The sequence below is a fragment of the Leucoraja erinacea genome, chromosome 28 (genome assembly GCF_028641065.1).
Source record: "Leucoraja erinacea ecotype New England chromosome 28, Leri_hhj_1, whole genome shotgun sequence".
NCBI lineage: Eukaryota > Metazoa > Chordata > Chondrichthyes > Rajiformes > Rajidae > Leucoraja > Leucoraja erinaceus.
In genome coordinates, this window is record NC_073404.1 from 22,115,208 (window position 1) to 22,131,779 (window position 16,572).

General features: G+C 40.7%; 1 protein-coding gene across 1 annotated transcript; it reads left to right on the top strand.

Annotated features, from left to right (window-relative positions):
• Window positions 1–4,990: 4,990 nt before the first annotated feature.
• Window positions 4,991–15,342, top strand: LOC129710779 (collagen alpha-1(X) chain-like). Its single transcript, XM_055658018.1, has 6 exons — window positions 4,991–5,061; window positions 7,246–7,285; window positions 9,345–9,400; window positions 10,438–10,599; window positions 12,333–12,494; window positions 13,052–15,342. Exons 1-6 carry the CDS (start codon window positions 4,992–4,994, stop codon window positions 13,807–13,809), a joined length of 1,248 nt encoding a protein of 415 aa, XP_055513993.1. The 5' UTR covers window position 4,991; the 3' UTR covers window positions 13,810–15,342.
• Window positions 15,343–16,572: the final 1,230 nt, after the last annotated feature.

Sequence of the window (16,572 nt, forward strand, 5' to 3'; positions counted from 1 at the left end):
TCCCAATATCCAATGATTCCTTTAGCCCTATGACTGCATGGGTTTCCCCTGGATGTTCCAATGTCCTTCCACATTCCAAAGACCCAATGGTTAGTAGTTTACTTGGCCTCTGTAGAATGTCCCTTGTGAATCTGGGGCTGAGCTGATGGCAATGTAGGGTGAATTATTGGCACCAGTGCAAATGGATCATTGCTGGGTAACGTGGAGCTGGTGGGACAAATAGCCATTTCCAAGCTATCTGATTCTATGACAATTGTGAAAAAGTTACAAACTAGTATGTTTCAAGATTAAATGATATATAATGATCGATTGCTTTCATCGGCCAATGATATGCTAATGGCAGAACGCACTTGGAGACATAGAGTCATAGAGTGATACAGTGTGGAAACAGGCCCTTCGGCCCAACTTGCCCACACTGGCCAACATGTCCCAACCACACTAGTCCCACCTGCCCGCGTTTGGTCCATATCCCTCCAAACCTGTCCTATCCATGTGCCTCTTTCACTGTTTCTTAAATGTTGGGATAGTCCCTTTCTCTACTACCTCCTCTGACAGCTTGTTCCATACACCCTCCAACCTTTGTGTGAAAAAGTTATCCCTCACATTCCTGTTAAATCTTTTCCCCTTCGCCTTAAAGCTATGCTGACTTATGCTAACAATAAAGTTTGCGGAAAAAAAGTAAAGTTGCTAAAGTTCAAAAAGTTAGTAAAATATTCAATTGTTTGACACACATTACTGGAGTTCCATTCAATAATTATTTTAAAAGTAAAAAATAGTTATTGAAATTAAAATGTTTCAATGTCTTTGAACTCCGTGGGCGGGTAGAAGGATTGAACTGATGTAAGCAATACACCTGACGAAAAGCCTATTTTTGTGGTGCAACTAACTGTGTTTCTGGTTACATGTGTACTGTGTTTCTCAGAGTTCCCGAGATTTTAATGAGGTAAAAATAAATCTCCAAAGATAGATTTATCATTTCCTCATTTTGATTAAAAGTGACACGGTGGAAAATAGTGTCGTATTGGACAAAACTTTTAGTCAGTCAATAATATAGGGCGCATTCTGGTAACCAGAGCAATGGGTGACCTACATAAAACCCAGCCAACTGAAGACACATTCATCTATCCCACAATTCGGAAATATAAGATGTGAAAATATTTCATCGAGCGACTGGGATATCCAGGCTGGGGAATCATCCGGTTCATGGTGTGAACAGTTCCATAGTCACACAGTAAAATTTAGAGTTGACCACAAACTTTGGAATGGAAGTGAACTAGAAGAGTCAAAACCTTACAACAGTGAAGTTCAGGATTTGAATCTAAGCATGTTATCAACCGAGATCAACATGGGCAGATGCAAGGTGTTGCTGATAGAACACTGAAAGCAAGGTACTTGAACATTGTGGACACCATCAATGCAGCAGAAGGGGGAATTTATAGAAGCCTGATATCTTAACATATTGCTCAAAATATATGATTAGTGTAATGGAGCACTGTTCAAGCACTTAACGTTTAGTAATCTCTAAACTCTCTTAAAATGTATGTTATTTCAACTAATTTGTTTAATGTCGACAGTCACAATCCTGTCTGTCATTTTCTTATTTAACATTTTCCACTTCTCCCATCAGATGCACTTACCTGACGTAACAACATTACTCTACATAGATGGGGATTTCAAGAGCAGAATCAACCGAGCAACTTTGGAGAGTTACAAAGTTTTCTATTTTGGTTCAGCCACAGAAAGTTTCAGATTAATTGTCTGAGGTGACGAGGTCAGTGCACTTCAACTCACCAACTTCAAAATATCACATTTAACACAACAGAGCTTTGAGAATTCACAGATTTACAACTTATTTAAAATGGAACACATGAGCCAATCTCATGAGTGTGACTTGGACAATGTTCAACACATAGACAGTTATAAACCATTAGAGACTTGTTTTAGAATTTACCTGATTTAACTCATTTGATTTGATATATTTTGATATTATAATGTCTCCTGAATGTTGTGGTGGCTTTCTCCTTCAGGGAAGTTATTTCCAGATATCCCACTGGAGTCAGACTTACTTAATCCAAAATTCCAACAGCTAACATTAAAAAAAGAGGATCTGTTCTTGCCGATGCTGTGCTATGGATTATTTAAAGTCCATCCGCTAAGGCCCATTAAAATTGATTATCTATCCCTGCTTTCGTTCGACTTCGTGATGAGGATAATGAATATGATAAAATCATAAAAACAAGTTGCCTATTCACTTTTACACAAGAAACTAAAACTTTCCTGAAAGTGAACTAGTTACTGAAATGCCATGAGGGAACACAGTCAGAGCACTTCACACTAAATCAGCAGTCCTTGGATTCACTGCTGCAGAAAACCCTGCTCTGTCTCATGGCCCTGCATCTGCCATAAAAAGTCACCCTTGATTTCAGTGTGGTTTGCCAGATGCAAAAAAAAAAAATGATGGGAGGTGAAAAAACTCTTGACTTGCAAAGACTTGGCCAAACTTGCAAAACACAATGGGAGAACTCTGGAGAGTGTTGAAGAGCAGTGGGATCCAGGAGAGCAGATAAATAGTTCTTTGTAAGTGGCATCACAGGTGGATAGGGTGGTCAAGAAGGCTTTCTTGACCTCATTGGCCACATCAGTCAGAGTTTTGAGGACAGAAGTTGGGAGGTCATCTTACAGTTGTACAAGACATTGATGAGGCCACATTTAGAGTTATGCATTCAGTTTTGGTAACCATGCTATGGTAAATATGTTGTTAAGCTGGAAAGAGTACAGAGAACATTTACAAATATGTTGCTGGGAATCGAGGGCCTGAGCTATAGGGGGAGGTTGAACAGGCTATGACATTATTCCTTGAGGCGCAGGAGGATGAGGGGTGATCTTATAGAGGTTTATAAGATTATGAGAGGAATGAATAGGATAAATGCACAGAGTCTTTTACCCAGAGTAGGAGAATCAAGAACCAGAGGACATAGGTTTAGTGTGAGGGAAGAAAGATTTAATATGAACCTGAGGGGCAACCTTTTTACACAAAGGGTGGTAGGTATATGGAACGAGCTGCCAGAGGAGTTAGTTGAGGCAGGTACTATTACACTTTAAAAACATTTGGACAGGTACGTGGCTAGGATAGGTTTCGAGGGATATGGGCCAAATGGAGGCAGAATGAGACTAGTGTAGATGGGGCATGTTGATCGGCGTTGGTAAGTTGGGCCAAAGTGCCTGTTTCCATGATGTATAACTCTAGGACTCTCGGACTATGACATGTTGGTTGGTAGTTTAAGTGGTGTGGATGTTAGGAGAATCGGGATGTGTTGGAAGACAAATGTGAGGAAATAGATTACAGGGTAATAAATGGGGGAATGGGATTGTTTTGAGAGCCAGTATGAACTTAATGGCTGATTGGCCTCCTCTGTTGTCTGGAAATATATAACATGAACTTAACTTATTGGAAGGAAGGCACATTCACATCTTAATCTCACCAGGTTACAACACTAAATTGCAAACTGATCTTTGCTTTCAGAGAAGTTGTTAAAATATATGTTTTATTTGAGTAAGTAGTTATTTATACACTCATCAACTAATCAGAAGACAGAAGGTGTTTGAAACTTCAGGTTCTTGGAAACAAATGAAATGGTCCCTTTTTTTGCCTGTTTGCTACTGATAATAATTTGTGGTACTTAGCAAAAAGTCAAACAAACCTGCGAGGTTTCATACAGCCATGTTAGTATAGAAACATAGAAAGTAGGTGCGAGAGTAGACCACCAGGCCCGTCGAGCCCGCACCGCCATTCGCTCATGGCTGAACACTAAACAGACACACTTACCCACAAACAGTAGACTCAAGACACAGAACACAAGACACTACCCTCCCCCTTATACCGCTATCACCCCTCTCCACCCCAAGAACCTTGTGATCTCCTGGGGGAGGCAAAAAAACGGATAAAAACCCAGGTCCAATTCGGGAAAAAAACATTCAGTGTAAAACATTACAGAGCTTGTCGGATGTTTTCTACCGCTGATCAAAGGTACACGTTTGTCATTTATTTCTTGTTGCATGTATGGCTAGCCAAGTCCAGTGGAACTAATAGTCTAGCTGCTGAAGCTTGTTTGATTGAGTTCAAAGTGCAGGATGAGTGAAGACAACTGATGTCTAACCTCTCTCTGCTAAGGCAAAAAAAAGGTGAGCAATCCAATGCAATACATCTTGAAACAGAAAGTGACATTGGAATGAATAGCACCAGGGGTACAAACTCTTACAGTACAGGAATCAGCATCTTGGATTGATGCCCTGGGAGTATAAATCCAATCTTTGTGAACAATTGCAGCTAGCAATGAAACCAGACTTGAACAAAATTGCAAACATCCACTCAGGCTTTCTAGTATGAGAATTGGTGTCAGTACAGAAGGATGGCCCTTTAAAGTTGCTGACGCCGAGTGATTGATTCCACTCAGAGCCTGGCATTGCCTGGACCCATATAACTCACCGTACAAAGTGACAAGCCAGAAAGCACCAAGTTATGCAAATTCTGGGAGGGGCTAGTCTATTTAAAAGGCTGGGATTTGGAAACATGTTCAGAGAGATTCTGAAAGCCTGAGGTGAGTGACAGCCTGTCTCACAGTCTGGGGACTACCTAGGTCACTTTCTGCACACTTCTGGGCCCTTGATGTATATAAGAATTCAGGCTGACTGCTTGGGTCAGGATAATGGAAACTAGGACAGAAGTAATATCAGGACTGAGTAAGTTTGGGAAGAATGGGCTTTGTTAGCACCTGGAAACAGCAAGCTTCACTTTCAGGGCTGGGATTTGTAAGGGCTATCTTAATACAAGGTTGCCGGTTACTATAAGGCATCCGTTTGTGATACTATCAGTTAGTTTCATTATATTATTTGTTTCCATTCTATTCGATGGCTGAGGTTTGGATTTCTATGTTTGCCACAGAATTGTCACCGTTTGGCATGACACGTTTTCTGAACTTGTTTCTTACAGAATGGTCCCCTTGTGGTTCGGGGTGTGCCTCGCTGGGATTTTCCTCCCTCAGACCTTTGGAATTCCATCAGGTAAGAGACTATACGTGGATTCATATCGAGAGGCCATACGAGGATCTGATAGAAGCATATAGAAACATATAACATTCTTAAGGGATTGGACAGGCTAGATGCAGGAAAAATGTTCCCGATGTTGGGGGAGTCCAGAACCAGGGGCCACAGTTTAAAAATATGGGGTTGGCCATTTAAGACTGAGATAAGGGGGAAAAAATTCACCCAGAGAGTTGTGAATCTGTGGAATTCTCTGCCACAGAAGAGAGTGGAGGCCAATTCACTGGATGTTTTCAAGTGAGAGTTAAGGGGCTGTCCCACTGCGGCAACCTAATCTGTGAGTGTAGACGAGTTTGCCCTCGACTCAAACTCGCAGCATGGTCGACACGAGGTCCTATGAAGTCACTGGAACTCTCCTTCATACTCGAGGGAAGTTCCCGAATACTCGTAGCCTCAGCTAATGGGACTAATGGGATTTCTCCCCTGGATCCAACAGGTATGTAATGGATCTAGTGGTGGATACCTGTGTTGTTGGGAGTTAGATTGACCACCTCACTTTAACTTTACTTGAATCCTGTTTTAAATGTGAGGTTGTGTTTAAACTGCCCAGTATGTTGTAGAATCACAGTCATACAGCGTGGAAACAGGCCCAACTTGCCCACGCCTTCCAATATGCCCCATCTATATTAGATCTGACTGCCTGTGTTTGGCCACTTTCCTTTCAAACCTGTCCTCTCCATGCACCTGTCCAAATGTATTTTGAATGTTGTGATAGTTCTGCATAAAATGTGGCAAATCAAGTATTAAAGTAACAAGAGAGAAATATTCATCCAAATCCAACATACAAATCTGCTGTCATATGTGGCACCAATTAATGATATCTTAGACACTATAAGCCACAGAAATACCATGCTAGCAAATGTTTCTATCTCACTGAGCAGCTCACTAATGCTCATTTAATTTGGTAAATTCTTCATCTATTAATTTGGCTTTGTTGCCAAATGATTGGAGTTGGGGGGGGGGGGGGGAGAAATGGAAAAAAGAGGTGAGGATGGGACAAAGTCGGCAAGTGATAGGTGGATGCAGGTGAGGAGATGGTTGCTAATCAAAATGTTTCACAAATTGTCCTTAATTGACTGCAAAATGCCAAATCTATTTTTCCAGCTATAATAGGGCAGTGTCAAACGTGTATTATTAATTTAGCCATCGTTCTGCCAACATTGCATCCCATTTTACTGACATTTGATATTCAAATAGTTCCAATGTTTTGAAGACTGGTCAACATTAATATAATACACAATGTTTACCACTGTCATATTCCTTTAACGTACGTGCGAGAAAAAAAAAAACAAATTGTTATGTAATTTTGCTTTTGACAAGAATAATAATATCCCATTTAAATATAATAAATATTAATCCTGAATGTGCTGTTTCCAGCTCTTACTATGCAATTTACTATCATAAAAGGCACCCCATCAATTGAATTGGCCTGCTCATTATCTGACCTATGACAATGGATTGCAATGACACAGTAACATTTCAGTAGTGATAGCCTAAAGCCCAGAAGTAAGCTGTGGAGCATAAAGAGTCACTTTCACTTGACTGCACAAATATTCTTCCTTTCTCCTTCCTTCCCCATAATACTAAATTTTCGTTTCTCTCACCACCCGTATCCACTTCGCTTGCTCCCATTATTGTTCAGCTCTCATGAAGATCTCCTGGCTCTGCTCTGCACTGGATAATTGTCAGAGATGGCTGGCATTGCTTACTGACTGACCTGTAAACATCCAGTGGGTGCACTCACACTGCTCAGCCACAACAATCATTCAGGCTTCTCTTTACCTTGATTTAATCAGCAGCATGACTGCCAAATAAAGCAGCAAAACACATTATTTCAAACACTGAATGCTTCTTATGTTAAATGTGTAACCTTCTCTCCTCTATAGTGCAATCCCCATCAATTCACAGTTTTTCAAATTTACTAAGAGTTGAGAATAAACTGCTTCTTGGTAGTTCCTAAATGTGGGAGTCATATCACAATGGGTTATACTTCCTACTTCTCCACGTTATATTAATCGGATCAACTGAGTGTTTACATTTAGATCGATGACAAGGTCAAAATAAACGTCATCATCAAATCTACTTGTTTTGTTATAAAACTAGTCCAGTGCTATTAAAATGCCGTGCTTGTTATTTTTTCCACAGATGCTCAGGAATCTGTTGAACTGGTGGGGAGAAGTTACAGGTAGGTATTTCCCTCCTCATTAACAAGGTATTAAAAAAAAACTTGCAGTAATGATATTAAATTTGTAGAGTCTCTGTACCGTGCAAGAAGGAAAGCTAGGATATCACAATCACCAGCATTCTGGGGACTCGATGGGCCTAAGGGCCATCAAACTAAACTAAACTATGCCCTTTAGTTTTAGACTCACATACCCTTTCAGAAGGACTGTGCCTACCTATCCTATCTCTGTTCATCCTAATTTAATAAACCTCCGATGGATCATCCTACAGCCTCCTGTGCTCTGAAAACAATCTTGCCTATCGTATCTCTCCTTGTAATTAAAAACTTCCATTCCATGCAGAATCTCTTCTGTACTTACCATAGAGATCTCTCTAGTTCTTACCATAGAGTGGTGTCCAGAACAGCACATAATATTCCAAGTGCAGACTAACCAAAGTCTTGAACAGCTGCCAAATTATGTCTCATTTATACTCCGTGCCCCTGAGAGTGATGCATGAGGATAAATTATTTAATAACAACCAATCGTTAGTGTGAATTTCTACTAAATCCATTTCTACACAGAACTTGCACTTTCATAAAAGTTAGCACCACTTTTCCACAACATCATATAGAAACATAGAGAAAAACATAGAAATTAGGTGCAGGAGTAGGCCATTCGGCCCTTCGAGCCTGCACCGCCATTCAATATGATCATGGCTGATCATCCAACTCAGTATCCCGTACCTGCCTTCTCTCCATACCCCCTGATCCCCTTAGCCACAAGGGCCACATCTAACTCCCTCTTAAATATAGCCAATGAACTGGCCTCAACTACCCTCTGTGGCAGAGAGTTCCAGCGATTCACCACTCTCTGTGTGAAAAAAGTTTTTAAAGGATTTCCCCCTTATCCTTAAGCTGTGACCCCTTGTCCTGGACTTCCCCAACATCGGGAACAATCTTCCTGCATCTAGCCTGTCCAACCCCTTAAGAATTTTGTAAGTTTCTATAAGATCCCCTCTCAATCTTCTAAATTCTAGAGAGTATAAACCAAGTCTATCCAGTCTTTCTTCATAAGACAGTCCTGACATCCCAGGAATCAGTCTGGTGAACCGTCTCTGCACTCCCTCTATGGCAATAATGTCCTTCCTCAGATTTGGAGACCAAAACTGTACGCAATACTCCAGGTGTGGTCTCACCAAGACCCTGTACAACTGCAGTAGAACCTCCCTGCTCCTATACTCAAATCCTTTTGCAATGAAAGCTAACATACATTCGCTTTCTTTACTGCCTGCATGCCTACCTTCAATGACTGGTGTACCATGACACCCAGGTCGCGCTGCATCTCCCCCTTTCCCAATCGGCCACCATTTAGATAATAGTCTGCTTTCCCGTTTTTGCCACCAAAATGGATAACCTCACATTTATCCACATTATACTGCATCTGCCAAACATTTGCCCACTCACCCAGCCTATCCAAGTCACCTTGCAGTCTCCTAGCATCCTCCTCACAGCTAACACTGCCCCCCAGCTTTTGTAATATCGTCCGCAAACTTGGAGATATTGCCTTCAATTCCCTCATCCAGATCATTAATATATATTGTAAATAGCTGGGGTCCCAGTACTGGGGTCCCAGTACTGAATATCATTCGCAAAAAGTGTCAAACTTTTGTAACAGAGGCAGAGGGCTGGAAAATTAAAATAAGGGTCTAAATCTAGAACTAGGAATTAAAACATAGTAGTTCCTACAGTTGGAAGAGTTTAGGCAAAACAAAAGCTGGGTCAAAATGGACAAGTGAAAATGCTGGTGAAATGTGCTTTGATGGACTGTAAGTATACCAGAGGTCCATCTCCGAGTCTGACCACTACAACAATGAACTTCGGTTGGAGACTTAACAAACATTTCAATATAGCCTTTCATTTTTCCTTACTTTGACCATTTTAAGATTTCAAATTTCCTTCATTGCAAAAATGTGCACTATGAATTCATCAAAAGCTCTTTCACACTTAAAATTAGTTTTTTTTAAATTCTTGAACCTTTATTAATCAGACCATTTCATCCAGAACCAATTTTATTTTACAGCAATGTAATCCCTGCTTCTTTGGATATGTCCGAAAATGATCTCCAAAAGCGTTACTGTGAGTTGAGACATTAAAATTTAAAATAATAATGGAAATTAAATAAACGAATGAGGAGAAATTACATAACACTGCTCCACAATGTTATATATTTCCGTGGAATTTCTGATGAAGTGGGGTGGGTGATTGGACGACTAGTGCAGAAAATATATTTCCAAGCTCTGCGGCTGGCATGAGGACCATAGATCAAATATTTTAGAAGTGTGTATTTGATGGCAGATTTAATGTACAAATGATGGACTTCAGGGAAATGAATCCCTTTTGCCTTTATTAATTTCTAAGATTAATTTACAATAAGTTTACAGACTAAAATCATAGGTCATGTCTAATCAAAGTTGTTCCTTCCATTCATTGTGACACACTGAAGCTCATTGATTATTATACTTACTCATCGTCCCATCAAATGAGGAATCTTTACAATTTGAAATCCAATTCATCTGTGAGGAATTAAATCGGCAAACATCATTGCACCTGAAAACTACACTTTACATTAGTGTGAGGTTTAGGTAATGCAAGTTAGGTCTCAGCCATTTGTATTGCCTTGGAATTTCAATGAGAAAAGACAGAAGATTGGAAGTGAAGTACAAGGGGATATTCCTAGCCTTTTGCCTCTTTTCCACCACTGAAAGCATTTGTTAACAAAGTACAAGGCTTCTCAGAATAGGTTGATACACCAGCCTTCCTTCGAAACTCCAGTGAATGACATGCTCTGAATGGTAGTCATGAGGACCGGCTAAATATCTGAAATGTAGAAACAAGGAACTGCAGATGCTGGTTTACAAAAAAAAGTGCTAGAGTAACTCAGCAGGTCAGACAGCCATTTAATCATTACAGCAAGTGTACGGTATACATTCCTTATCTTTATTTCCATCCCTGAACCACACAAACTGCCTTTCAATTTTGGATTTGTTATAAATGTTGTTTTGGTACTTGTTCCAATTTAATCCTATTTAATTTTAATGCATTCTAAAGCAGTATGAAACATTGCATTTGCTCCTGTGTGGGATTCTCAAATTTCTTCTTTTTTTTAAATTCAGATTCCGGCTGTGGGAACCCACCTAATGTTCATGGTGGAGAGGCTCATCAAGCTGGTAACACAGTGACATACACCTGTAATACTGGGTTTTCGATGACAGGATCAGCAACACTCCATTGCCAACCCTCAGGTCGCTGGGACTGTGATCCACCAATCTGTAAAAGTAAGCAATTAAATGCTCCAACACCTGATTGATAGGGCAGGGATACATTATAGCATCAGTAATAGGAGGAGGAGGAGGAGGTGGAGGAGCAGGCCATCCAATCCTTAAAGCCTGCTATGCTATTGCTCAAGATAATGCCCATTCTTCCATCTTGGTGCCATTTGCCTGCACTATCTCAATCTCTCTCGATTCCCTTATTATATCAAATTCTATTGAGCCCTATTTCAAATGAATACCATGACTGAATTTCTATAATCCTCTGCAGGGGAGAATTTCTAAGATTCACCACCCTCAGATGACTTATTTAGAGTCATAGAGTCATAGAATCATACAGCCTGTAAACAGGCCCTACAGCCCAACTCGCCCACACAGGCCAACATGTTCCAGCTACACTGGTCCCCCACTGCCCGCGTTTGGTTAATTCCCTCCAAACTTGTCATATCCATGTACCTGTCTAACTGTTTCTTAAATGTCTCAACTACCTCCTCTGGAAGCTTGTTCCATACACCCACCACCCTTTGAGTTACCCCTCAGATTCTTATTAAATCTTTTCCCCTTCACCTTAAACCTATGTCCTCTGATCCTCGATTCACCTACTCTGGGCAAGAGACTCTGTGCATCGATTTGCTTACTTATTCTGAAACTGTGTCCCCTGGCCAAAGACTCCTCATCCAGTGGAAACATCTTCCTTTCATCGAAAATGTCAAATCCTTTCAAATGTTGCATGTTTCAGTGAGACATCGTTCTCGTCTAAACTCTAGAGAATATAGTCCCGGTCTTCTCAATGTCTCCTCATAAACCAAACCTGCCAGTCCTAGAACCAGGCCAGTGTATCTTTGTTGCACATCCTCTACAGCATGCATGACCCTTCTAACAAGGGGCCAATACTCCGGGTTTGGTCTCATCAAGGACCTAGTCAACTGCAATAGGACTTATTTATCCTTGTATTCATATTCTCCCACAATTAAGGCTAATAATCTCTACAGTATACTGATAATCACACTTAGCCAAGCTGAGAATCCATTTGCATTCTGTTATCCATTTAGTAACTTATTCTTAATCCATGTGAATCTGTTACCCCCCCATTTCCATGCACTTTAACATTGTTGATCAACCACTTGTGTGGGACCTAATTGAACATCTTCCAAAAAATGCAAACGAACCATTACACTGTTTCCCCTTTACAATACAATACCATACAACGGTTTATTTGTCACATTGCACAAAAAGTGCAAGTGAAATGATATGTCAGCAGCGATACAATGATAAAGAGCACACACAAAAACACAATAAAATTTTAACATAAACATCCACCACAGCATTCATCACTGTGGTGGAAGGCACACAATTTGGCCAGTCCTCCTCCATTTTCCCCCGTGGTCGGGACCTCAACCCTCCACAGCAGTCGCTGTGGGCGTCTAGATGGTAAGGACAAGTCACATCCTGACGAACTCCAACTTTCATAAATCCAAGTTGGCTCTGCTTCATCCTATTATTCTTTACAAGGCATTCGGTTATTATGTTCCGCATACAGACTCCAGCATCTTCCCAACCACTATTGTAACCCCAACAGATTACAATTTTCATGTTTTCACTTTCCCTAATTTCTTAAACAATGGGGTGAGATTTGCTGCCCATTGAAACGATTCAGAATGTATTTGACATTGGAAATTGATAACCCAGAACACCCATTATCTTTAATTTTCACAATTGTTCTTATTTTTCTGCAACAGAAATTGAATGCCCAGCTCCTGTAAGGATCGAAAATGGACATTTCAAACAATTAGGACAAGTTGTAACATACTCCTGTGCAAGTGGCTATTACATGTTGGGAGATGAATCAATAACCTGTCTCAACACTGGCAAATGGAATGGTCCTGGACCACGCTGCATCCGTAAGTATTAACAAACTCCATACTTTTCAATGAGTCATCACAGGCATATTTTCAACTGCTGAAGATTCTTAGATTCACAGTCATTATAGATGTACAATGTATTATGGAGACCATGTATAGTTGCAATGTAATAAAACGCACAGTGCTTGTAGTCACATCTGTGCTTGTGATGCACTGATCCCTTGTGGTAGGATTGACACCCATTTAAATTAAAACCATCTTTGAGGCCAACTTCTTTCACAGCTGATCTATCTTAGAACAAATCTGTAGTTTCATGGCCCCCATTTTTGAATCTAGCTTTTTAATTTCAGTGATTTTTTTGTGTGTAATTAACTGAATTTTAATTCCCAGTGATAAGACTGAAGAATGGACTTCGGTCCCTGGTTCATTGGTCCAGGCCAATAGATTAACGATCCACTGACAAGTGCTGCATTAATGGATATTATACTGCATGCATCATGGTTTTGCCATTGGGTTCCTTGCCAAATATAAATGTTTCATATCACAATTAATTGCAAGGTTCTGACTCTAAATAAGATGAACATCTTTTCGAACAGTCATCAATGCTCCAAGTGGACCTGCAGGAGAACCAGGTCCTGTGGGACAAATGGGACCAAAAGGCGATTCAGGTGCAGATGGATCCAGAGGCCAACCAGGAGCATCAGGACGTCCTGGACAACAAGGAGGACGTGGACCCCATGGCTTTCCAGGAACACCTGGGGCACAAGGTCCACAAGGTCCATCTGGAGCATCTGGACCCAAAGGTAGAAATGGAGCTAATGGGATGGGAGGTGCAGATGGTAACAGAGGCGCTCTTGGGTTGAGGGGACAAATGGGACCGGTAGGAGAGGTTGGACTGACTGGAGAGAAAGGCGATGTTGGAGCAGCAGGGATGCCAGGTATGCCAGGATCCTTCAACGCCGTTCTTGCTGCTTTCTGTGTCAGCCTTGGCTACAACTTTCCAGCAGGTAATGCACCAATTAGATTTGAAAATATGATATACAATGCCCAAGGGCTCTATAGTCCTGTAACAGGTATGTTCAGATGTAGAATCCCCGGTGTGTATTTCTTTACATTTCACTGTGAAGTCAACAGAGTTAATGCATATATTGCATTGAAGAAAAATGATGTAACCATTGTTGTAGCCTACCAAGCATATCAAAATAGTTATCAGTCAATGGCTGGAGGTGCTATCATTGCACTAGATGCTGGTGATACAGTTCATTTGGAAACTATGGATGGACAGAATGGCATCACAAAAGCATGTGTCTTTGCTGGTCATTTGCTTTTTATTTGTCCAACTTTTCGCCATTGAAGACTGACGTTGTGTATCTAATTCTAATCATCTCACTGTGGACTTTTTTTTAATGATACATCATTTCACAACTTCCTCATTTTATTTTTAGGACTGCTCCAAATATCATCTCCAGGGGTAAGGGGGTGGGGACATAGACAAATGTGGTTTGATCTTAAAGATAAAAAAAAGTCATAATATTATCCTACTTTTACCCATGACCTATGGAACTTTACCTCTTCTGTCAACACTAAAGGCAAGTCAAGTTTGCTTCAACTCTGTCTGGACATGATCCGGAACATCTGGAGGTCATTTTATTCAGTACGATCAGAGCCATAAAGTAACATCAGATCAAAAGCACACACAAACCAAACAATAATGGTTCCAGACCGATATTCTGTAAAATAACAAGCAGGATTAGAACTATGTAGCAAATCGATCTGCAATCAGAGGAAAGCGAGATAATTTTAAAACCAAAGTATTCATTATTTCTTCCTCATTTCCAAGAATCTATCGGACTATGGGTGCCTCTGAAATAAAATGATGAAGAATGTCGTAAAACAACTGGACAGATCTCAGTAAATATCTGTGATCAGTCTTAAAACAAAATTGCTACCGGACATTTAGATTTTGGGGGAGCGTGTGGAAAATATAAGCATAAGATCATCTGAAGTGAAAAGCAGCCACTGGTTGATCATTGTATCTACTGTGAGTGGGCTTTGCATTTCAAAGGACAAAGGCTTCAATAATATGTCATTGGTAACTGAATATTATAGCAGGTAATAAATCTGAGATTTTTACAGCCCAGCGGTAGGAAACAGTAGAAGTATAAAGATTTTCATTGGACTATGGATTTACTCTAATTTATTCCTGCATCTATCATCTTTGTGGTTTTACAGTGACACATGTGATGAAGGTTATCTGAAGCAATGTGTCAGCTCTTGCCAAGCCAAAATCTTTCATTTAATGAACGTGCAAAGTCTGGATTCACAAGATGTCAATTGTCCAATCAGTAGGCTACCCAACAGATTACCAGTCAGGTCACTGTGCTTCCTGTTCTTTGTCTGGTGAAGTCAACTGATTCAACTTTTGTGTGGGGACCGCTCTTCACTGTCGTGCCCCACTGTCTGAGACCCCACTGGTAGCACGTTGCAGCTCAGTGGCATGGTATCAATGCTAAGGAAAACCTCTTCTCTTCCTATTGCTTTCATGTCTGGAGTTCTTCAGAGTTGAAACACCTCACTTGACTTGCCTTTCACAAATGTTATTAATGTGGACAGGAATGTACCTGCTTGTGCTCATTTTCTTTTTGAAGTATCTGTGAATCACTTTCTGATTATTCTGAATGAATGTTGAAAAAATAACCCTTCTTCACCGAGAGGCTGGGTGAAAAGATGTGGAGAACCCAGTCGATTATCCCAGATTGTTAAAACTATCCTTTTGAAATGGTTTCCATAAAAAACCATCTGTATGAAATTGAATCTTTCACTGTTCTTGCAAGATACACAATAAAGAACTGCACTCTCAATAATTGTGACGTTATTATGTGCAATGTGATTTTTTTAAAGTTTAATTTAGTTTAATTTAGACACACAGCATGAAAACAGGTAATATTCTAAAATATTACTTTGTCTTGAGTTCTGCTGCGATGAAGTTCAGAATGAACCAACTTGAGAAAGAATTTACCCAAAGAAATAAAATGAAAACAGGCTCTGCTGATCACCAAGTCCACGCCAACCAGCTATGCTACACTACCTTACACATTCGGGACAATTCACATACTTTATCGAAGCCAATTAACCTACAAACCTCAATGTCTTTCGAGTGTGAGACGAATCGAGAGCACTCGGGGGAAAATCCACACGGTCAATGGGGAGAACGTACAAACTCCGTACAGACAACTCCCGCAGTCAGGATTGAACTTGGGTCACTGGCGCTGTAAGGCAGCAACTCTACTGTGCCGCCCCCAAATATTACTTTGTCTTGAGTTCTGCTGCGATGAAGTTCAGAATGAACCAACTTGAGAAAGAATTTACCCAAAGAAATAAAATATCCAAACAGATGAGTTATTCAGACCCATCTCACTGTAAGGGACAGGCCAATATATTTTACAGCTTCTTATAAGACTAGTGTTTCTCCTGTTTACTTGCGCTTACAGCGAGCCTGTAATTGAATCACCGGCTGCACAAAAGTCTTGAAAATAGACATCTAGTGCATGACAATAAAAGCATTATTCCATAATCTGTGGTGAAAACCTTTGCAGGAGGTTGGAAAACTGTAGTAATCTTAATATAACGGTTGGCACCATGATATCCATCACTTTCTCCCAAACTATCATCACTATGAACTGAACCCTGCATCTATTCCCAATTTCCCCAGGGGTCAGTCCAACTTCCAGTGACCAACTAAACCACTTTCCTTGACTGTGGCCCATCTCAATGGGCCAGTGCCCGCATCTGCTGGTGATTGACCTGGACAATTTCCCCCCAATGCACTCCCTGCTTCAGCCATCTACCTGCTGATGTCTGACAAAATCACTCTTCCTGATTTCAGTTCCTCTAGTTGCAGAGGTGGCCACTACCCAAGCGAAATATGAGGTGCTGTTCCTCCAATTTATGCTGGGGCTCACTCTGACAATGGGGGAGGCCCAGGACAGAAAGGTCAGATTGAGAATGGGAGGGGGAGTTGAAGTACTGACCCATCGGGAGATCAGATGGGTTAAGACAGACTGAGCGGAGGTGTTCAGTGAAACGATCGCCAAGTCTGCGCTTGGTCTCGCCGATG

What these genes read in the sequence shown, in the direction of transcription:
- LOC129710779 (XM_055658018.1), top strand. Translation starts at nt 4,992, where the DNA reads ATGGTCCCCTTGTGGTTCGGGGTGTGCCTCGCTGGGATTTTCCTCCCT. An exon ending in TGATCTCCAAAAGCGTTACT is followed by an intron (nt 9,401 to 10,437) that starts GTGAGTTGAGAC and finishes TTTTAAATTCAG; the next exon opens with ATTCCGGCTGTGGGAACCCA. An exon ending in TGATCCACCAATCTGTAAAA is followed by an intron (nt 10,600 to 12,332) that starts GTAAGCAATTAA and finishes TTTCTGCAACAG; the next exon opens with AAATTGAATGCCCAGCTCCT.